The sequence below is a fragment of the Brassica napus genome, chromosome C2 (genome assembly GCF_020379485.1).
Source record: "Brassica napus cultivar Da-Ae chromosome C2, Da-Ae, whole genome shotgun sequence".
Taxonomy (NCBI): Eukaryota; Viridiplantae; Streptophyta; class Magnoliopsida; order Brassicales; family Brassicaceae; genus Brassica; species Brassica napus.
This window is the reverse complement of record NC_063445.1, coordinates 24,693,935-24,715,794: the sequence shown is the minus strand read 5'-3', so window position 1 is coordinate 24,715,794 and position 21,860 is coordinate 24,693,935. Positions and strand designations below refer to the sequence as shown.

At 36.0% G+C, this 21,860-nt stretch overlaps 4 protein-coding genes and 1 pseudogene across 14 annotated transcripts; 4 read left to right on the top strand and 1 right to left on the bottom strand.

Moving 5' to 3' along the window:
- Positions 1-784: 784 nt before the first annotated feature.
- On the top strand, positions 785-2,945 carry LOC106430264 (transcription factor PRE3). The gene is made up of 2 exons (XM_013871027.3): positions 785-1,719; positions 1,809-2,945. The coding sequence occupies exons 1-2, from the start codon at positions 1,588-1,590 to the stop codon at positions 1,956-1,958; spliced, it is 282 nt and encodes a 93-aa protein (XP_013726481.1). The 5' UTR covers positions 785-1,587; the 3' UTR covers positions 1,959-2,945.
- A 2,301-nt stretch (positions 2,946-5,246) lies between these two features.
- Positions 5,247-7,392, top strand: LOC106430284. 10 transcript variants are annotated; one of them, XM_048747670.1, is made up of 8 exons: positions 5,254-5,585; positions 5,675-5,944; positions 6,031-6,113; positions 6,199-6,330; positions 6,408-6,456; positions 6,543-6,666; positions 6,940-7,085; positions 7,203-7,392. In XM_048747670.1, exons 4-8 carry the CDS (start codon positions 6,294-6,296, stop codon positions 7,303-7,305), a joined length of 459 nt encoding a protein of 152 aa, XP_048603627.1. In that variant the 5' UTR covers positions 5,254-5,585; positions 5,675-5,944; positions 6,031-6,113; positions 6,199-6,293; the 3' UTR covers positions 7,306-7,392. The 10 variants fall into 10 exon arrangements, 9 of the variants coding, with proteins under 9 accessions (XP_048603628.1, XP_022551901.1, XP_013726513.1 ...); XM_048747671.1 differs by having other exon boundaries at positions 5,247-5,944; positions 6,199-6,327; XM_022696180.2 differs by having other exon boundaries at positions 5,247-5,944; positions 6,031-6,119; positions 6,241-6,327.
- A 2,975-nt stretch (positions 7,393-10,367) lies between these two features.
- On the top strand, positions 10,368-15,300 carry LOC106430247 (annotated as a pseudogene).
- Positions 15,095-17,102, bottom strand: LOC106430268 (geranylgeranyl diphosphate reductase, chloroplastic). The gene is made up of 3 exons (XM_013871032.3): positions 16,319-17,102; positions 15,567-15,963; positions 15,095-15,491 (listed from the first exon to the last, which is right to left on the bottom strand). The coding sequence occupies exons 1-3, from the start codon at positions 17,015-17,017 to the stop codon at positions 15,187-15,189; spliced, it is 1,401 nt and encodes a 466-aa protein (XP_013726486.1). The 5' UTR covers positions 17,018-17,102; the 3' UTR covers positions 15,095-15,186.
- A 711-nt stretch (positions 17,103-17,813) lies between these two features.
- On the top strand, positions 17,814-21,068 carry LOC106430269 (GDSL esterase/lipase At1g74460-like). 2 transcript variants are annotated; one of them, XM_048747668.1, is made up of 5 exons: positions 17,814-19,489; positions 19,570-19,700; positions 19,820-20,035; positions 20,117-20,366; positions 20,562-21,068. In XM_048747668.1, the coding sequence occupies exons 1-5, from the start codon at positions 19,261-19,263 to the stop codon at positions 20,813-20,815; spliced, it is 1,080 nt and encodes a 359-aa protein (XP_048603625.1). In that variant the 5' UTR covers positions 17,814-19,260; the 3' UTR covers positions 20,816-21,068. The 2 variants fall into 2 exon arrangements, with proteins under 2 accessions (XP_048603625.1, XP_013726487.1); XM_013871033.3 differs by having other exon boundaries at positions 19,097-19,489; positions 19,796-20,035.
- Positions 21,069-21,860: the final 792 nt, after the last annotated feature.

Below are 21,860 nucleotides of genomic sequence, written 5' to 3'. Positions count from 1 at the left end.
CGGGTATTTTGCTACTTCGGTTCGGATTTCGGTTCGGGTTTTTCGGATCGGGTTCAGGTGTAGCTTCGGGTATCGGGTAAAGTGCCCAGGCCTAGTAATCTGTTTGAGTTAAAGAAGTTTAGCGTTTTAGGAGATGTAAAAATAAATCAATTATTATGAGATGTTCGTTTTTCGCTTCCAAAAATTACTATAAGTTAAAATATGCAAGTATTATTTTGTAGTACAAAAAAAGTAAGTTCTGTTCATCCAATTGATATTTAATCGTTTTAGATTTCTAATTTATTTCTAAAAATAGCATCTTACAAAAGATACATGTCTACCGTGAAAAAAAACGAAAAACAAAACATATATGTTAATTTATTTATGTTACATGAAGTATATGATTGTTCCAAGTTTAGTAATGGTTCCAGGTCTTTATGTTTAAGTAGTGGTTTCAAAGCTTCCAGGAATGTCCGGCTTATGGCTCCGGTTTCTATCCGGCTTATGTTGTTCATGACTTTTGATTAAGCTCTTTTTTTTATCATCTCATCTTAGTCTTTGATGGATGATGTTGTTCATTGAACTTTGTTTACTTTTGGTGGTTAATAACAATTCACAATTGATAAAAAAAAAGGACGTCGATGTTTGTTCGTGTAAAGATATTATCAAATACAGTTCACAAACTAATTTTTTATGGTGTTCGCAAAAATAATTACGTTGACTCTTACTTCATTTTAGTTGATAAATAGTCTAAATCATATCTTTACGAAATACAACATATGGACTCATTTTCTTACTAGCTAACTTTTCTATGGGAAATTTACCTTTAAGATTGGGAAATTTACATTTAAGACCAAGTTTAAGATTAGTAATTATTTTAGTTAGTCAATTTATGAACATATATACGTCTAGAAAATCTTACATATGAGCAGAGCCGAACCTGGACCAAGCAAACCTAACGAAACAGTGGCCTTAACCCTCTAATTTTTTTGAAATTTTTATATGGATATAAACCCTCAAAAAATAATTTTAAACTCTCAAATTTGTATAAAAAATTAGTTAAATTTTTTTAATAAATAAGCTATGGGCTCATAAATCTCAGGGCTGGCCTGGATATGAGATGTGTAATGTAGGTTTCAAACTCAATACTCAAAACATATCAATAAAGCGTACGATAGGGTAACTGTGTAACCCAACGATAAGATTATTAGACATATCATCATGTCAAACTTAGATTTATATATTAAAATTATGGGATCTCTGATATCGATCTATTATACAAAAGTTGTCTGGAGGGGGCTTATAATTCAATATTTGAAAAATAAGATTCACATATATCTATCTATACATATATGTCAATTTTAAGTAAGAAAGGCCAATTTCATTTTTTGTTATATTTTTTGATAAACAAATAATAAAAATCCTACATAAATACAACAGTCACTTCACTTGTTCCATTCATACTGTCATCTTCCTATCTCTCTCTCTCTCTCTCTCTCTTTTTCGGGCATAACTTGTTTGATCCTAAACTCTATAACCTGCTTCATCGACAAAGTGTCTTTTGCTTCAATATCTATCCCTTACCACTTTTAGAAATCATATTTAAAAATGTCCGGAAGAAGATCACGTTCGAGGCAATCATCAGGAACTACAAGGATCTCAGAGGATCAGATCAACGATCTCGTTATCAAGTTGCAGCAGCTTCTTCCTGAGCTCAGGGACAGTCATCGTTCCGACAAGGTACGCTAAATCTTGGTTTTAACTAGCCATAAAATATATAATATATATGGCATGAAAATGATAAGTACATAAAGTTAATATATCGACAGGTTTCAGCAGCGAGAGTGTTGCAAGATACATGCAACTACATAAGGAATCTGCATAGAGAGGTTGATGATCTCAGCGAGAGGCTATCTGAGTTACTCGCAAACTCAGACACTGCTCAAGCCGCTTTAATCAGAAGCTTACTTACCCAATAACTTTCATCTTCTTATTGTTTACCATAATAATAATAGTACGCGAATTTGTTTTTTTTTATTCTATAGATGATGGCCTTATAGGTGTTTAAGGATACGAGTTCGTCACTTCTGCTTCGGTCATAGATTTAAAATCTTTGCCCTTTTTCGGTTATTTTGTTTGTCTCATTTTCGAATTATGTTAGGGTTTTGACTTGGCTATGCTCATTTTCTGAAATTTATTTGTTTGTGTCTTTTAATTAGTAATTTAAATCATATGTCATAGCAAGAGATCATCTTACACTAAAAATCACAAATTTACCGCTTAGGAATTTATCGAAATTACGATAATTAATTAAGAAGAAGCCTTTAAAATTCTTGGAAACTAATAAAAAAATTTGAAATATAGAAAGGAAGAAATTTGATAAATCCATAAATTTAAGAAGCATAATAATGAACAAAATATTATTCATGTCCAAAAATATCCAAGAACATATTCGAAGAACAATATAGAGAAAGGAAATTTATTTAAAAATCATTTGAGTTTTATGGGGCTTCAGAATATTAAAAGAACAATATAGGATAAATCATAGTTAGTTATTATATATTACATAAAAATAAAGTAATTAATTATTTTGAGACCAAGGCATCGATGAAACTCCATTTCCGCGTATTAACATCTTAAAGATTGAAATATGTTTATGGGCAACAAAGTATGGGGTGAATTTGACGCTATGCGCTCAAAATAAGCACAAAAAGATGCAAATAAATATTATGCCATACCCTAATTTCGATTGTTGTCACTCTTGTTTATAAATTACTTTTGTAGTTTCTATCCTTCCCACCGAACATTATTTAGTAAGATATTTTGAATATTAATAAACTTTATTACATACGAGAGGATTGAAAAAAAATTTACGTATGAGAGAATATCTACTTTTATTTTTGTAGTATTTACTCCAGTTTTAAACACCACATAATATTTACACATAACGATAGCCCGTATGCATTTTTAGTAAGGGGAATTCATTATATATATATATATATATATATATATATATATATATATACCATTTTGATGAACTTTCAAAAACAAAATCTAATGAACGATAATTGAAAAATTTACGCCTAGAGACACATTTTGAGTTTCTAATTTCATTATAGGACACATTGAATTTGACACACACTTTTTATGAGAGAAAGACTTTAATGTCCTTTAACTAAAGAGAACCGTGAACTGATCAACTTTTTTTCCCTTACAAATTCTAATTGCCAACTCCCAAATCCTTCGTACATGATGACTAAACATATCTTTTTATTTTTTCTGATTTTCAAAAATTTATTTTTTTACTTAAATTTTTTTTTTCTCTTTTCCATTGAATCTCTGCATTCGCTTTCAATTCAAACCCAATAAACTCAGAATAGAAACTCAATTCCTTCAGCAACATCACCAATAGCTTCCTTAATGTTAGAATTGCTCATCCTAATCTTTCTAAAATCTTCATCAACACCTTCATCAATACTCGTTTTGAGATATGTTCGAAGACGTGGTGAACGTGCCTGTCTTATCGAGGAGCACGACCGGACTATGAACCCCTTTCTCTTCTGTAGAGGTCTTCTTTCTCCCTGAATCTCGACGTCTTCTTTCTCCCCGAATTTCTCCCCGAAATCAAAATTGACATCTCGATCTCTGTTTCTCGACCTCTAAACTATGTTCTTTACCGCCTCTGGTGATTCATAGATTAACTCCAAATGGAAGGTTAGATCCCGCTTCTTAAAACAACTACTTGACTCTGTCTTCTCGGTCCAAACCCTAACTTTTGCATCTTGAGAAATTGAACCCCTTTCTCGAGGCTCAGTCCCGTGGAAACGATGGCGGTGGCGGTGGAGAGCATGGTGGAAGAAGCGGTGGATACCGCAGTGGAGGCGGTGGTGGTTGTGGAGGCGATGGTGGAAGACGTGAGTATTGATACAATGGTGGTGGTTGGTGGAGGTGGCTGCCGAATCTTCATCCACAAAACCTTGAACATAAGACCTCATCCACAAGATCTTCATCCACAAAACCTTGATTCATGTGTCCACATTTTCCCGTGTCCATAATTTTACCATCCACAATGTGTATGTTCATATCTAACTCGTCCACAACTTTTCGTGTCCACAAACACTTGATATGCAAGGTGCAATTTCTGCTTCAAAATCGAAGCATTTTATCTTTGTTTTGTTTCTAAGGATATATCTCAACTTTCGTCTCTTTGTTCTAAAATTAGCAGATAACGGAGAAGAATAGTTTATCCCCTGTCAAATGTTCACCGTAACCACAAGCATTGCGTCCATACATATCCATCCATAAGTATCTGATAAGTGTCCACGTTTCTTGCGTCCATATTTTTCTGTCCATAAATGTTCTATTGATTGTGCTCGATGACTTTTCATATTTACTTAACTTTTCTACTATATTTATGTACATATAACAAGTAAAAAGATAATTAAACAGATTTTAGCCTGCTTGTTCATAATTCTTGTTTCTACAACTCATTTGTAATTTACGTGTTAACAACTCATGAATCCACCTTTTTTTTCTATCCACAATATAGATGTCCATAATTCATTTGTCCACAAATGCTTAATCCAAAAATCTGACGTCAAATGGTTAAAATATATGTTAATGGATGTTAAAATGTAGAAGATAAAAAGTTAGAATTTGTTATGTCAAATTTTTTAATTTATATACTTTAATATTTGAAAAATAATCAAACAAAGGAACGAGAGGTGAACTTATAAAACTAATAAAAATATATTAAGAAAAATACAAAAAATTGCAACTCATCGGTCAAACCATAAACTAAGTTACATTCATGTAATCACTCAAACCAATATCTAATATAAGTTAGTTACTGTGTCACCAAATCCAATTGACCATGTAGTTTCTTCTTTAAAAGGAACAAACTTACCTTTTCACCTAAAGCAGAGGTAAATCCGTCCACAAAAGGACAGCTGTATGGACGTGTCCCAACCACAGAATGTGTCTCTCAAGGTAAGAGAAAGACATAATGTGTCTTTGTACGTAAATGTCTCACGATAATTTATCTATACCAATAAAGTAGGCTTTGCTCCTTTCTCTTTGCGCCACGTCAGCATGGAGGGAGGAGCAATCGCTGACACGTGGCATCTCAAATTTATTATGTTTCGCTGATACGGTTTGGACCAGCAACTTCATTTACTTAACCAAATCCATTAGCCCAAAAGTAAGTTACACAAAGACCCATTTTTACAAAACTTAAATGGGCCTAGAGGTGAAGGTGGAGATCAGTAGATTCGCAATCCGTCGTCTCTTCTGCTACCTCCTCTTTTTCTCGACGGCGTTACTAACGTTTATAATTCCTCCAAATCAATTAGCCTCACTACGTGTTATTGAATGGTGATTCTTTGGGTTCTCCGTTAAGCTTAGATATTGTATATATATATATCGTCCTTTGATTTACTGAGAGTATGAGACTCATGGTGCCAAAGTCAAGCTGTAATGGAGATTTACCAAAGTCAAACTTTCTGATCTGAAGGCTGGCCGTTGTAAGGAGGTTTGGGTGTCCCTCTGCTTCAATTCTGGGAAGCTCGAATCTGAAGAAAGGAGGCAAGCTTATTGGAGTTGACATGGTGTTGTTGGACCAGAAGCTACTAAAAACTTGCTTATTTAGGATAACCTACTTCGACTTTCATAATAGCTACACTGTTTTTGCTTGCAGTCAACCTTGATTCAAGGCTCCATTGCCTCACACCGGCTTAACAGTTTCGAGAATCTACTGAGGGAAGGAGGAGTGTATGAGCTCAGTGTTTTTGATGTTGCTAGAAGTAACAACCATTTCAACGTCTGTGTTCGATTCACCGAGCATACCAAATTTTGTCGAGTTGAGGAATCCCACGACTTGCATTTCAACTGAGATGCTCTGGTCTCGCAAGTATGAACAGATGACTCTGGCTGACGGCTCTAGCTGACAGCAACGTCTACTTGTCAGGCATGTATTTCAGCTAATCATTCTCCCTACAAATCTTCTTATAACAGATACCTATCCCACTTGAAGTAACAAAAGTAATTTCTCAGATGTTTATGGGGAGATAGGAGTATCAGCACCATTTACAGTGACGAAATCAGACCATTCAGCGTGTTATGTTGACAATTTAAATGTACATGTATGTTACTATTTTGTCTGAAGTTATATATGTTTGGGGTTGCCTTGAACTCTGTTTGTTTCGGAAAAACCTCAAATAGCTCTGCAGGTCAACCACTGTTTGTGTTACTGTGTTTGACAAGGTCGTAAATCTCCTCCATGACAAGTTCGAACTCTTGGGTGTGAAGCCTATCCAATGGTTGCAACAAACATAAATCCCAAATTTGTTGGTGGTAACACTTCTACTTTGTTTATGTGACTATTTTATAGTAAGTACCAATTTTCATGCTAGCCTATTGTCTTAATGCAGGTTGTTTATTCTACAATGAAAGCCTAGCCACGCATGGACTTTTAAAAGAGTAAATTACTTCTAAATATAATTGTTATGTCAACCTTTTTCAGCTTATTCAGCACTCAAATCTCACATTAACCATACGTGATGCAGGTTTTTTGTGGAGGTGAGGCTGGTTCCAAGTATGGTGATCTTAAGAAACTTGAGTCAGTCACGCTCCAGGAGCTTAATAGCTATGTTTCTCAATTCAACCCCCCATGTACGTCCACTTAATAAGGTATACTTCTAAGACTCCATCAAGCTGAGCTTTGTCACCTGCGCTTACATAACATGTTTAGTAATTGACTATATTTTAAAAGTCTTATGTTGCGTACAACTGCTCCACCTTCAAACCCTTGAATTTTTTCTAAATCTTTCCTTTTGCATATGATTATCTGATAAATGATGCAGTTTGAATAAGATTTTAAATTGTCAAGACTCTCCAATGAATTTTGTTTCATTGTACTCAGCTTATAGTATCTAACTAATGTATTTCACTTATGTTACCCAGAGGCTGTGGAATTCATTTGCAAAGGTGAGGTGGCTGATATTGACACAACCAATGGATAGTGCTGCATCTCATGTTCTATGTGCTCGCGCAAGCTGCTTTGTGGATTCACATCTTTCAGCTGCTCCGGATGCAGTGATAAGAAAGCAGTAGGTGTGGTTAGATGATGTTGTCCTCACTAGAATTTATTTTATTGTGTAGACTACATACACTGAGTTTAAAAATCGGTGATGAAGCTTACACATTCTTCAAGTTCCAATGTGCAGGTTCCGAGTGCAGATGGTGGTAGAAGACGTCACCAATGCAGCTCTTTTTGTCGCAGTTGATGAGGAAATCACCAAACTTTCTTTAGGTAGGAATCATAGTTAGATTTGAGGCCAGTTGTGTTGGATTTGATGCTGTACACAATGAAAACATTTCATGTTCTTTGTTTAATTCTTGATTTTGATATGTCAATCGAAGAGTGGAACTATATACAAAACTTGAGGTAAGTATAGCAAAATACTATAATTTAGCTGTTGGACACTGAAGAAAAAAGAACACAAGGTTCAGAACATTGAGTGCATTGTAAAACTACATTGTGAAACCAGACATTAGCACAAAAATCTGCAAAAAAATAAACAAGAGAGATCACTCAAAAAACAAAGTTAAGAAGCTGATTAAGAATCAATAAATAACACAAGAGTGAGTATTATGATAACAATTTGAAAGCAAGATGCAACCAGATCAGAGATTGACTATAATGATATATCGAGACTTTATCTGTTTACCATATTATCTATATAAATCTTCAAAATTACACACAGTTTTAAAAAGAAGAAAGGTTCCAAGGCCTATCATTTTTCTAACATTACTACAGCTTAGAAAGTCACAGATAATATCTCTCATGATTTGTGAAACAGTGCCAAAAACAACATTGAATTTGGTATCAATGTCTATCATGAACAAGGAACTCAGATCCTTTGTCATAGCTCTATAAGATTGAATCTCTGAAATGAGATCATAGATTCATAAAATGCCAGGCCTAACTCCACTTTTCACAATAAAAGCTATTATTCCTACATTGATCTTTAAAGAGATGTCAAATGATTGAAGATTTCACAACATTTTGTGAATGTAAGAAGCGTCTCTGAGATATCTAAGACGTCGTTGTTGGTCGCATAAGAAACACAAAATGAGTTTCTTGAGGACTAATAAGTTTTCAAGAATATAAATTATATAATTCACTACTTCAATCCAAATCTTCTTTTTTTTTGAGTAAAAGATTTAATAATTTGGTTCTCTCGATGTTTCCCGCTCTTTTCTTCCCAACTTTCTCAAACCATAGTCACTTCTTTAATCTCAACCCATTCAAGAGTACAAAGAAAGCCCTGTGGCACAACAGTAGATTCAAGATTCTCTGGTTCTACTTCCTTCAAATTAAGTGGAACTCTGATTCTCACGCACGAGTTATGACAACACCAAAACCAACCATTAAACCAAATGAATACAAATTCTACGAATGCTCCCACAAACCAACACATCATTTGATAAATAATATTGAAAAGTTTCATTCAACTTGGCCAAACATTAGGACACATTTGCCATGAAAGTTTGGCATCCGCTGCAAGTACTAAATTTGCAGACCTAAGAGCATCATTATTGGTGGGATAAAGAGAGAGAGAAAGAGAGTCCTTTGTTTTGTTTTTTTTTTCTTCTCTTTCTTCCTCGGTTCCCACCCCCCTCCTCTAATGGATGCCTTAAGGGAACAACTCTCGTACCCACGACCTGAAACACTTAGAGCATCATTATCCCAAAGACTCATTTAGGAGCTCTTATTTTTTTTTTAATATTTTAAATAGTAAAAGTGAGTTAAAATATAACATTAAGAAACCCAAACATTTTTGTGCTCCATTGCAAGGCTCTTAATTAAGGGTTTTAAAAAAAAAACATTGTTTAATTAAAGATTAAAGAGAGAAGATGAGTAAAAGAATGAAACTTTGGTGTTGTGAACATAAGCAAAACAAAGACAATGTATCAGGTCTCCACATCCGTACATCACCCCATGAGCTGATAAGATCACATGTGAACATAAGCAAAACAAAGACAATGTATGTGTGTGGGGAAAGAAAACTTAACGAAACAGAATCATCCGCAAACTTAACAAGACAGAGCAACCTCGGCAAGATTAAGATATAGTAACTAACTAGTAAGGCAGGGGGGGGCACTCACAACTAAGAATGCTAGAACTCTACACTATATCAAGACAGTGTATATCTTTTTCTTTTCAAGATGAATGGATGGAAAGTCCACTGCAACAAAAAGGGTCAAAGAGTATCAATATCAAAATGGCTGCTCAACAATACTCAAGTCTTGAAAAAAACTGATGCGACTATGAATGTGACAAGACTCAGATTAAGACGAGGATTGTTCAACGACAAGAGCATTCTTATGTAAGACACCCCAAACATTTTGGTCTTAAGAAAGAAACAGACACTGCTAAACCAGGAACATGAGGAGATCAAACTGATTTTGTGTTTAAACAGACAAAAACAAATATTTTGTCTTAAGAAAGAAACAGACACAGCTCGCATAAGATGTGGGGTTAATGAAAAAATCAAACAAATATTTGTAAGAATCTGGAGCATTACCTTGCCGGTGATAAGTTTATACATGTTCAGCACATCAACAACAGTAGTATCAATGTGTGTTGTAGCATCATAACTCTGTTTAAGACGGGAGTTAAAAAGTTTTTATTAGAAACAATCAACTTTAAGATGCTCACTGGTAAAGGCTTAAGTGAACAAACCGTTGAAATGCAGCAGTTGTCCAAAGTGGGTTTGTTGACAGGCTCGTATCTATCATAGATCTCGAAGAACAGCTCATCAACTTGACCAAGAAGGTCGATTCCAGGCTTCAGCTCGGTTTGAGGGTTGTCAGTCTCTGCGTCGGTCGACACAAATGCTATGAATTTCCCCTTGGGAGCAAGTTGTGGGAATAAGAACAACAGAAGACATACCTGTCCATTTATAATCAAAATGTTATCATGAGCTGGGAAACAAACATATCAACCGACTTCATATTTACACATGGCCAGGTTCTATTGTAATCATAGCAAATAACAAAACGAAACGTAAATTCTCAGAAAGTCACAATCTTTCAACCAATTTCATGAACCCCAGATTAGGAAAAAAATCACAGCTTTATAATCAGATCATAGCAATTCAACATCGAGTCAGGAAACCCAGACTGGATCATAAACCTACAATACCACAAAGGGCCTCCCTGCTTGAACTTTGACTCCTGAGTATTATCGATCGAAAGTGAGGAAGAGAGGAGACGATCGTTCCCGAAGAAGATTGGACGGGAACGGGAAGCAAGAGAGAGTGTCCAGAAGAACGTCTCTTCTGTCTCTTGATTAAGAGTCGTTCCTTACGTTAATTGCTATTTTTCTTTCTTTTTTAAAATCCTAATATGCTAAGAGACGGTGCCAAGGAACCCGGTTAATGATGGTCTTATAACATCAAGCCTACCAATATGGTACTGAAAACTTTCTGTCCGTTTGTGGCCGTTTAAAATTATAATATTGGATGGCCTGAAGCACAAGCTTCATTGGCTTCCTTCCAAAGCTGTCTCTGCTCACAATCATATCTTTAATGAAATTTAAGTTATTAAAACATTTTCAGAGATTGAGATTTTCGGCGTTACTTTTATTTTGTAAGGATTTGGCAATTTCCAAAATTTGTATCTTAATTAGCGTGGTATTTTCGAATGAAACGTAACAACTAAAACTCGTTGTGTTTTTGCAAAATTATGCAATACACATTGTTTTGTTATTTAAATTTTTGCGAGAACCAGATAAGTACTTTTACTGATTTAATTAACGATATATTTTTATTATTATTAATCCATTATTTACTGTCTATATATCATGCTGATCAATTTGTAATAATATGGCAATGTCATGGTCAAGGAGGCGGTAGTAATACTGGAAGCTCGAACCTGTCATATGACTCACATCTATGGAGTTTAAAACCTTTAATTACACAAAAAAACGTGAAGCTTCCAGCGCTCTACATGTAGCCAGAAAAGAAGGATTGACATATTGCATTCCAAATATCTAAAGTACTTTATGTTAGATGAGCTAAAGAATGCTACAGGAAACGTTTTTTTGAAAAAAAAATGCTACTAGAGTCTCACTGGGGAAGGAGGGGTTCGGGTTTGTTTACAAGGGCCGCCTGAATAATGGACCTGGAACCTTTGCTGTGAAGAAGCCTAAATGTTGAGATTCTCTCTTCTTTGGCTTGGCCTCTCCACTCACATCACTCACGGCCAGCTCATTGTTTCTACTTGTATTATCATCACACAAGCACACTCATACTCTCTTTACTCTCTCACACGTTTGGTTTCTTGTAGAGAGAAGAGAGTAAGCTTTAGTTGTCTACATCTTTTCTTAATTTCTCCAATTCTTTTTCTTTATTAGACTTGGATACCTTACAACATCATGCACACATACACTTTATAGTAGACTTCTCTACTTACTACACTTGCACAACTTCTTCTAGTCTATGTCCCTAAGACACTAGACTATTCTTACAAGCAATGCTTATTCTAGACATCAACAACTCTCAACAACTATTTCCCAACAACTTGACTTGGTTAGCTTTTAACCAAACTAACACCAATTCTTTGTTCTTCTTCTTATTGTGCAACTTGTGGCTACACAAACAATCTTTTTCGTTGACTTCTTGTTGTCCATGTTGCACACGTTGGTTGCCTTCTTCTTCCTATGTTGCTTGCGCTCCAAGCTTCTTCTTCTTAGATTCCTTTGTAGCTTCTTCTAGCTACTCTTCTATATTCTTCTTCTCTTGGAGTATTTAATCAAGGTTCAATCTCAACACTAAAACTGAAGGGTTTCAGGCAGTCCCGCTTTGGCCATGTGCCAAAAGTGCATATTGCACAAGGTCCACACTTTTAATTAAATTTTCTATGTGTGTTTTAAGTCCTCATTTTTGATATTTTATATGACAAAGATCCAACTTTCATATTTTATAGATATAAACCTTACCTTTGGCAAAAAAAAAGAGAGAAGTTTGCGCAGAGCTCATATTTAGTATGAACCAGGCCTGGTTTCAGGGAAACAAGGAGTGGCTGGGTAAGCTTCTTTTCATTCATTTGAGTATGAGACTCTTCTCTCGATGGAGGCTATTCCATTGTTGGAAACTTTACCCGTGAATTTTTTTTCTCTGAACTAAATAGGGAAGTGATTTATCTTGGGAGATTGCATCATCCAAACCTGGTGAAACTGATTGGCTACTCCTTGGAAGACGAAGATCGTGTGTTGGTCTATGAGTATATGCCTAATGGTAGCTTGGAAAATCATTTTGTTTGAAATAAGTAAAGAAACATTTTCTTAATTCCACATCTTATGTTTTTTTTTTATCTCTACATGCCTCATGGCCTGAGTTCTGATTATTGTAGGAGGTTCCAATGTGCTTTGTTGGTCATTACGTACCTATGAAAGTTGCAATTGGTGCTGTGCGAGGGATATATGTTTTTTTGCATGAAGCTAAGAACCAAGTCATTTACAGAGATTTCAAAGCGAGCAAATATACTTCTCGATTCAGGATTCAACGCCAGACTATCATACTTTGGATTGGCTAGAGAAGGTCCAAAAGATGACCGTTCATACGTGACAGCCGAAATTCATCGGTACACAAAGTTACGCAGCTCCAGAATATCTACTAATACTCATTGATTCAATGCAAAAACACGAAATTTTCTAAAACACTTTGGCTTGTTTTGTTCTCTTCCCCGTCAGGTCATCTAACAACGAAATGAGACATCAACAGCTTCAGTGTAGTCCTGCTAGAAATTCTCTCTGGACTTAGAGCCATAGACAAAAGCAAAACTAGAGAAGAATAAAACCTAGTGGAATGGGTGAAACCTTACTTGCAAGGCAAGCGAAAAGTGTTTAGGAATATGGACACTAAGCTTGTGGCTCAATACCCTCAGAAAGCAGCTGCTATGATGTCTTTTTGTTGGCTTTGCAATGCATCGGAGAGGTTAAGGTTAGACCATCAATGCCTAAGGTTTTGTCTCCACTTGAGAAAATTCCAATTTTAAGACAAAGAAAGAATAGAAGCAAAAATTTTGCTACTAACTCTTCTTCTTTGTCTTCAAAACGGTTTCTCAGACACACGGTTAAAAGCCTAAACGTCCATGCATGGCTTTAATATCTTACCTAGATCACAATCCATGCTCGGTTTGATCTTTTCTTTTTACTTTTTATTCGTACACGGAATTTGTATTGAATAAAAAGTTATTCACATCAGTTCAGAATTGGTGAACATAATGAACTTTAGAGAAACTTTAGAGAGATATACGAATTCATTCAGCATTTTTGCAATCGCCAAAATTCCACGATCGACAAATTCAGTAGTAGAAAAGCTTGCGCTGAATGCAAAAGTTCAGCATACATATGTTGTCCACACAGATACAAAGTTTCCACCTTGGATCATTTCCTGTGATAGAATCTTTGTCAAATATTGGTTGATTTTGGAACGTTGTTTTTGTGGAGTATAAACTTTTTTGATTACTTCATAAATAAACTTATAATCAAATATGGAAAAACACAGAAATATAAAGACGGCCATGATCAATAATAAACTTTCATCCATACGTTACATCTTGGAACTTAATTAGTACACATTGGCTATTAATTATGAACAATCATGATCATTGTGATGTGATGTATGTATGTATGTATGTATGAACATATACACACATATGTGTAAATTGTAACTGTGTATTGTATATACTACACTACTTTTACTTTTCTCTTGCATGCATATACACATGGAGAAGCTAATCATGGTGAACCAAAAAAATGAAAAGAAAACTCTAATCCAAACCTAAACGGACTTATAATTACCACTAATTAGCATTAATCATATCTCTCTTGTAACTCCAAATTTAACAGAGCAATCAATTAGCCGTCACCCCACGTCCTCAAATGGATTTATCATCACTTCATTTCTTCTCTCTATCTCTCTCCTGTTTCTATATATAAGTGGTTTCTCCCTCTCTGGCTTTACAACACACCCTTATCTCTCTTGCTCGCACTGTACAATGGCTGATCATACACTCAACGAAGAGAACCCCTTCTCAGTTCCAACCCATTCACTTTCCTTTGATAATCACAGGTCAACTCATAAGCTTTTGTTTAGTTTAACTTTGTTATTTTCTTGTAATCTAAATTCTCATATGTTATATTGCACACGCAGCTTGTTAATGGATCCTTCATTTGAATGGGAAGAAGAGCATCTTTTTATGAACAACTCTGTTTATGAAGCTTTTCCTTTGCCTACACCTTTACCTGACCTTGAACCCTTGTCTCAAGGTATACTATAACGTTTGCATAGTTGTTACTATATTAACAATATATACACGTAGAGGTCTAATGGGTTTTGCTTTGTCTTGTACTCTTGTAGATGTACTCGAGTCATACAGCTCTGCATCATGGAACGTAACAGATCAGAACAGTGGACAAGGTGACTTGGAGCAGAATACTGAACAAGAAGCAGTGCAAGAGACGACTAATAAGAGGAAAATTAACAGATATGTTACTACCTACACAACCTTTTCAACTTCAAAGGCATTGTCCATGGAAACTATATCTCTATACTTCTACATGCCAATAACTCAGGCAGCCACGGAACTGAACGTTGGTTTAACTCTTCTAAAAAGAAGATGTCGCGAGCTAGGCTTTACTCGGTGGCCTCATCGCAAACTCATGAGCCTACTAGCTCTGATTAGTAACGTCAAGGTACAAAGAACTAGACAGACACAACACATTTATTACATTTATTATTTTAAGAAATATGAACTCAAATTTGAGTGTATTTTTAATTGGAGCTGCAGGAGTTTGAAGGAGGAGAGAATGCAGAAAAACTCAAGAACGCACTGCTGGAGATGCTAGAGAATCAGAAGAAGAGGATTGAAGAGAATCCGGATTTGGAGTTTGATGACAAGACAAAGAGGCTAAGACAAGCTTGTTTCAAGGCTACACACAAGATGAAGAAGAAGGCGAGTCTCAAGTCTGATGACCACTTGTGTGGTTTCACAAATGAGTTTAATTAGTGGTTAGTGAAAATATGTTTTTTAATGAGAAATTGGATTGTAATGCCAAATGCTTTTTGACTGATCATTCAATAAACAGATAACATAAACATACTTAAGACAAAGAAAGAATCACTTCTTCATTGTGTCTTAAACATTCAGCTTCTCAATCTCTCTCCTTAAAGCATTAGCTCTAAACACACTCCCAATGGTGTTCACAGCCAACTTCAAATCCTCCAAAGGACTACCCGGAGCAACTCTCTTGTAAAGATAACTATCAAACGTCATCTTCTGAACATACTCATCACCACACATCTCCACAAACGCTTCTCTAGCAGGATTAGATCTATAAAACACTTTCTGCAACACGTCAAGAACCCTGTAAGTAGGCAAGTATGTCTTGTCCCATTTCTCCAAGTACTTCCTCAAGTCACTCTCATCGATCATCTTCTTGCCTGTTGCAAAAAAAAAAAACTCACTTAGATTTAATCAAGCAAACACACATAAAGACAAAAAAGTGTTGTCTTTACCATTCTGTGAGCCTTCAACGATAGCTTCAGCGCACATTCTCCCACTCTTTGCAGCGAAGTAGATCCCTTCACCGGAACATTTCGTCACGTACCCTGCAGCATCACCAACAAGAGCCACACGCTTGGAGAGCCTACGTGGACGTGGGTGTTCCGGGATAGGGTGAGCCTCCACGCGGATGATCTTTCCTCCTAGAATCTTGTCCTTGGCTCTGTTTCTTGTCGCGAGCTGGAACTTCTTGATGTCACCTTTGTGAGTAACAGTGCCTGTTCCGACAGCTACATGGTCGCATTTCGGGAAAACCCATCCGTAAAAATCCGGAGACACGTCATCTCCGACGTACATCTCAGCTAAATCCTCATAGTATGTCATCTTATCATCTGGAATTCTAATTCTCTCCTGAAAAAGTTTCAAAACTTTCACTATAAGAAAAATAGTGCCGTCTCAAATTATTTTTAGGCTCGTTCAAAATAATATTAGCAGTATATTTAACAATGTAATGAATTAGTTTTAAAAATCAATATCTTTATCTATATATGTTTTTAAAAAAATTATTAACTCTAAATTTAACAATATCTCTTCAAATTAACGTTTCAGACCATGTATATATTTTCGAAAAATATAATAATTTAGACTCGGACCATATTAGACTCACTTGGCCTAAGAACATGATTCACATCAAGCACTAATATCTCTTCAAATTAAAGTTTCAGACCATGTAAAGAGTTCATGTCGGAAAGAGAACGTATCTGACCTGAAACGCAATGGCGTAGTCGTAATCTCCGGCGCCGATGGACTTCGCAACTCTAGAGTTAGCTCCGTCAGCTCCGATAACGGCGTCAACCTCCATGGTCTTCTTCTGTCCCGTAGCTCCTGTTTTCCCGTCGTACTCCGTGTAATGCAACACGTACGGCGTGTCCCAATTCTCCGGCAAGTCCATCTTAAGGAAGAGACCGTTGATAACGGTGGCTCCACTCTTCTCGGCTCTCTCCCTCAGGTACTGGTCAAGAACCTCTCGCCTCACCATACCTATATACTCATGCTCCTTAAGCGTACGGCCGATGTCCACGGCGATGTTCGAAGGAGAAATCATCTTCATCTTCGTGACTCTCCGGTCGATGATGTCCAGCGGCAAGTTGAATTCGCCGACCATGCAGAGAGGTATCGCGCCGCCGCAAGGCTTGCAGTTGTCCATCTTTCGCTCGATGAGGATCGTCTCGATGCCTCCCTGAGCGAGAGTTTCGGCGGCGGCTCCTCCCGCCGGACCTCCGCCGATGACGGCGACGCGGAGTTTACGGTTAGCGAGGTTAGGAGAGGCTCTGGATGCAGTTACTCGGAGAGAGGTTCGTCGCTGGGGGAGAGAGAGTGACGACGGGACATGGGAGACGAATCTGGTCTGATCTGGTGAGGATTGACGGAGTCCGGTGAAGGATTTGAGTGTAAAAGTCGCCATTGCAAGTGCAATGTGTTCTCTCTGCTTCTTCGTTCTGTTTTGTCTGAATGTATCTTTATTGTAGTGGATTAGATATTGTTGGAGATTTCCGACGTTTGTTTACCGTTGGATTGAATAGTGGACGGTGACGATGAGATGAGGATAGAGTTATCTGTGGCTCCCATTACGCGGACCAAACGGCGTAGTTTTGGCCACGTAGGATAGTAATTTAACCTTTTTGTCGTCTTGTGATATGACTTCATGGGCAATGGCAAGAAAAGATCCGTAGGATTTTAGGTTCACATAAAATTGGGTTAAAGTGATAATATTTCAGTTCAAACAACTGTAAGGTTTTACTTCATTTTTATTTTTTCAGTATGTGATTGAGATTTTCTTTCTCTCTGTTTGCTCCGGTTTGGTTGAAAAACAGCCTTCATTGTTCAACGGTTCAAGTTTAGCCATCACTTTAGGTTATTTACTAGATTGCCACTGAATGTTCCAAGTATTCTCTTCGATCCATTGGGCTTGACCTAGGCCCATGATTTAACCATTTTATAAATCGTTTTAGCTACAGACTAGCGTTGGGCAAATAAACCGTATCCGAAAACCCAAATTAAATCTGATCCAATAAAAATGAATTTGAACCGATCGAAGCCGAAATATTGAATGAATCTTGTTTTATGGTATTTTGAGTTATGAGTATTATCCGAACCGAACCTGAACCTAAATGGATATTCGATAGAACCCGAAATATTCAAAAATCCAAAAAAAAAACTTGTACCAAACAAGATCTCAGTTCCTAATATACTGAACATCTAAAATAATTATATATACATGAAGGTTGATGGTTGAACGTGGTAGTTGAAGTTTGAAGGTTTAGATTTTGGTTTTGTTTTCATTGAATAATGTTTTTTTATTTCATGAGAACTTGATCTTCTTTTTATGCTTTCATTTATTTGGTTTTATTTCTATCAATAACTATGTTTATATTTCGTTTGATTTTGAATGATCACGTTTGATGTTCTCTTCTTATTTTTGATATATTTTATTTATGTTTTGGTTACAAAATGGTACAAATCAGGTATTTTAAAATCGAAGAATCGACTTTACTTTTTGGTTACAAAGTAGATACAAATCAGGTATATTTAATCCGAAGAACCGATTGGGACCCGAGCGTGAAAATGCATCGGATTGTACCGGTTCTTTGAAGATTTACTAACCCTGACCCGAAACTGATAGAACCCGAACCGGTCCCGAACCAAACTTTCATATAATTCGAATGTAGCTGATTTTGATAAATCCAAAAAATCAAGACCTGATTGGATAAAATCGAAACCCAATTGGACAAAACTGAAACCCAATTTGGACCCCGAATATCCAGGCCTGTTACAGACAATAGAAACATAAACTTTAGAAAATACTCGGCAAAGACATCTTCTTTTGTTTGGCAATGAAAGTGTTTTTCTAATATATGATTCTTCTTGATAAGTTTAGTAAGAGCATTTCTAAAAGGCCCTCAAATCTTCAAATTTTGTGGTTTTTTACTTTTAAAAAATCTCCAAATCTTCAAATTTTGTGTTTAATATTTTTAATGTGTATGTATTATTTATCTATATAAAATTTAGTGACTATAATGAATTGTTATTAAAGTTAAAGACTAAAATGCAAATAATATAATATTTTAAAAATAAATTTGAAGTTTATTTTTGGAGCAACCCATCCTCAAAATTTCATTTTGAGAATTTTCCATCGTCAGAATGAGGTTTTTTCTCGGAGATGTTCTAAGAACGGCCACAATAAGTAATACGTACAAGAGAGAAATCTTAAGTGGTACGTAGCAAAATCACAATTACTTAGCTTTTAATACATAGTAAGATTTTTAATACATAGTAGGATGGGTTCATAAACCAAAACTTGAAATCATTTATTCAACGAAAACAAAGCAATTTAAAAATTCCCAAAAAGAAACAAAATTACAGTTTTAGGGACAGCAAACGGTTACAACTTATGACACCAACACGAGAAAATAGTAGTTGAAAGTAGGTTCGAATCAAACATAAACCATAGAGAATTTAAAAAACAATATCAGTTGGTTCATCGACTCAGAATCTACCTTCACCCTTTTATTCTCACACAACTCCTCCACTTTTCTTACTTTGTCTTACACTTTCACCCTTTAAAAACCATCAAACAAATCTTTTTCAATCAACACACATTTGGATCGTTCGTAAAAAAAACACACACATTTGGATCTCTTCAACGACATGAAGTACTTACTCGTTTTTTTTATCGTTCTAGGACTCAACGCGATCAATGGCTACGATTGCAAGATCGTCCAGTTTATATTTGGAGATTCATTGTCTGATGTAGGTAACAATAGGAACCTACCGAGGAGTTTAGCTCAGGCGAATCTTCCCTTTTACGGTATAGATTTTGGCAACGGTTTGCCTAATGGAAGGTTCACTAATGGCCGAACTGTTTCAGACATTATAAGTAAGTCATGTGTACATGTTATATAACGAACGTGGTATATATATATCATGTCATGTGAATTACCTTATTTGAACTTTCAGGTGATAAAATTGGGTTACCTAGACCATTAGCCTTTCTAGATCCATCAATGAATGAAGATGTAATACTTGCAAATGGAGTGAACTACGCCTCAGGAGGCGGTGGAATCTTGAATGAAACTGGTGGTTATTTCGTAAGTCACCAATATATTAATATCCTTTTGCACAAAGTAAATGAAAAAGATTCAAAAGATATTATATTTAATGGTTAGTTTTGTATTTTCTGAAGATCCAAAAATTTTCTCTATGGAAGCAAATAGAATTGTTCCAAGGGACACGAGATGTAATTGTGGCAAAGATAGGGAAAAAAGAAGCAGACAAATTCTTCCAACAAGCTGGATACGTCGTCTCTTTAGGCAGCAATGACTTCATTAACAACTACTTGATGCCTGTCTATAGCGATTCTTGGAAGTACACTGATCAAACATTCGTCGACTACTTAATGGAAACACTTGAATCTCAACTTAGGGTCAGTATCTAGATAAAACACTTAGTATACATATACATGTTTATTAATCATATATCGACCAATATATATGATATGTTTTAGGTGTTGCATAGTTTGGGAGCGAGGAAGCTAATGGTGTTTGGGTTAGGACCAATGGGTTGTATCCCACTCCAAAGAGCTTTAAGCCTCGATGGTAAATGTCAAAACAAAGCGAGTAGTCTTGCTGTGAGATTCAACAAAGCTGCCACCACAATGCTTAAAGATCTTGAAACCAAGCTCCCAAATGCAAACTATAAGTTTGGTGAAGCTTATAACCTCGTCAACGATGTTATCACTAACCCACAAAAATACGGTATGTATGTATAACCAGCAGATATTATAACGTATTAAAAAAATTCTTATGATAATGAGTTTTAATATAAAATACTATATAGAATAGCTGCAAAAATCGAATATTCAGTTTCAATAGACGTTACTTTTAAAGTTCATTTATATTTTATCATTGTATTAACTTATTTATATGTTTGTGTGTGCAATATATGTATAGGATTCGACAACTCGGATTCGCCGTGTTGCTCGTTCTACAGAATCAGGCCGGCACTGACGTGTATTCCGGCGTCGACATTGTGTAAAGACAGAAGTAAGTATGTGTTTTGGGATGAGTATCATCCCACCGATAAGGCCAACGAGCTCGTTGCTAATATTCTTATCAAGCGGTTTGACTTCATGCGTGCTGATGACGGTACCTCCGAGGCTCCTTCTCCGTCCCCGGATCTAGCTCCTTCTCCCGATGATAAATAACTGATAGCTGTCTTAATTATACATACGTAATAATTTCAGTTTCTATCTGTTTTTTGTTGATCATTCTGTGGAGACTCAGGAGAGTCTCGTTTGTTCTTGATTTAATTTACCTTTTCTGTTTGGTGAAATAATGTTCTTTGTTTTCTGTAATATGTTCATATTTCGTTGTATTGGTTCATTCCCAAATTTGTTTTATAACAGTAAACTAGCTGGTAACCCGCGCCCCGCACGGAATGAGATAGTTTTATAAATGTTTTAATTATATACTTTCACTACAAGAAAACATATTTTTTACTAGGGCAGTATTCGTTGTAAATTTGTCGTAAACGGGGTGTTACGACGAATTAACGTCGAAAGACGTTTCGTTGTTAAACGTCCGTCGTAACGGAGGTTTCGTCGTAAACGACTTGTTACGTTTACGACGAAATATATTCCTCGTAAAGCGCAGGGAAAGAATTCGTCGTAAACGACACGTAAGCTTTCGTCGTAAAGCCCACATAATTATTTCGATGTAAAGCACAAGTAAATACTCCGTTGTAAATCACTCGTAAACATTTCGATGTAAAACCCTCGTAAATCTTTCGATGTTAATCACTCGTAAACATTCGATGTAAACTCCGTGTAATGTTTACGAGGAGTTTACATCGTTTCTTATTATATTATTATTAATTAGTATATAATAAATTTTAATTTATATTTAATATTCAGAATTTAAAATAATTTAAATTTTAAAACGAAATATGAAATTGAAAAACATATTTTAAAAAGTCATACAATAATATTTAAATTCATAATACAAACAGAAAAATAAAAAAAAAACTACATATTCTCGAAGTAGTTGGTGGGGTTGCTCGGCTGTTGACGGGTTGGATCGGACTCTTGGGGATCTCGTGCTGGCATTCCAAGAGCGGCTCGTCTCTTACTCAACATTCTCTGCATAACCGGGTTTCCCACGGCCATCACGTCTAGCAAATCTTCAAGAGAGTCTAAACGAACCTGCTGGCTATCCATTCGAGCCTTCATCTGAGCAGTCTCTTCATCCCGT

Coding starts and splice junctions, on each gene's coding strand:
- LOC106430264 (XM_013871027.3), top strand. CDS start 1,588: ATGTCCGGAAGAAGATCACGTTCGAGGCAATCATCAGGAACTACAAGG. Junction 1,720..1,808: donor ACAGTCATCGTTCCGACAAG/GTACGCTAAATC, acceptor ATATATCGACAG/GTTTCAGCAGCGAGAGTGTT.
- LOC106430284 (XM_013871056.3), top strand. CDS start 6,294: ATGGTTGCAACAAACATAAATCCCAAATTTGTTGGTG. Junction 6,331..6,407: donor AAATCCCAAATTTGTTGGTG/GTAACACTTCTA, acceptor GTCTTAATGCAG/GTTGTTTATTCTACAATGAA. Junction 6,667..6,939: donor ATGTACGTCCACTTAATAAG/GTATACTTCTAA, acceptor TATGTTACCCAG/AGGCTGTGGAATTCATTTGC.
- LOC106430268 (XM_013871032.3), bottom strand. CDS start 17,017: ATGGCGACTTTTACACTCAAATCCTTCACCGGACTCCGTCAATCCTCA. Junction 15,964..16,318: donor ACTACGCCATTGCGTTTCAG/GTCAGATACGTT, acceptor AAACTTTTTCAG/GAGAGAATTAGAATTCCAGA. Junction 15,492..15,566: donor CGTTGAAGGCTCACAGAATG/GTAAAGACAACA, acceptor TTTTTGCAACAG/GCAAGAAGATGATCGATGAG.
- LOC106430269 (XM_013871033.3), top strand. CDS start 19,261: ATGAAGTACTTACTCGTTTTTTTTATCGTTCTAGGACTCAACGCGATC. Junction 19,701..19,795: donor ATGAAACTGGTGGTTATTTC/GTAAGTCACCAA, acceptor TATTTTCTGAAG/ATCCAAAAATTTTCTCTATG. Junction 20,367..20,561: donor CACTAACCCACAAAAATACG/GTATGTATGTAT, acceptor ATATATGTATAG/GATTCGACAACTCGGATTCG.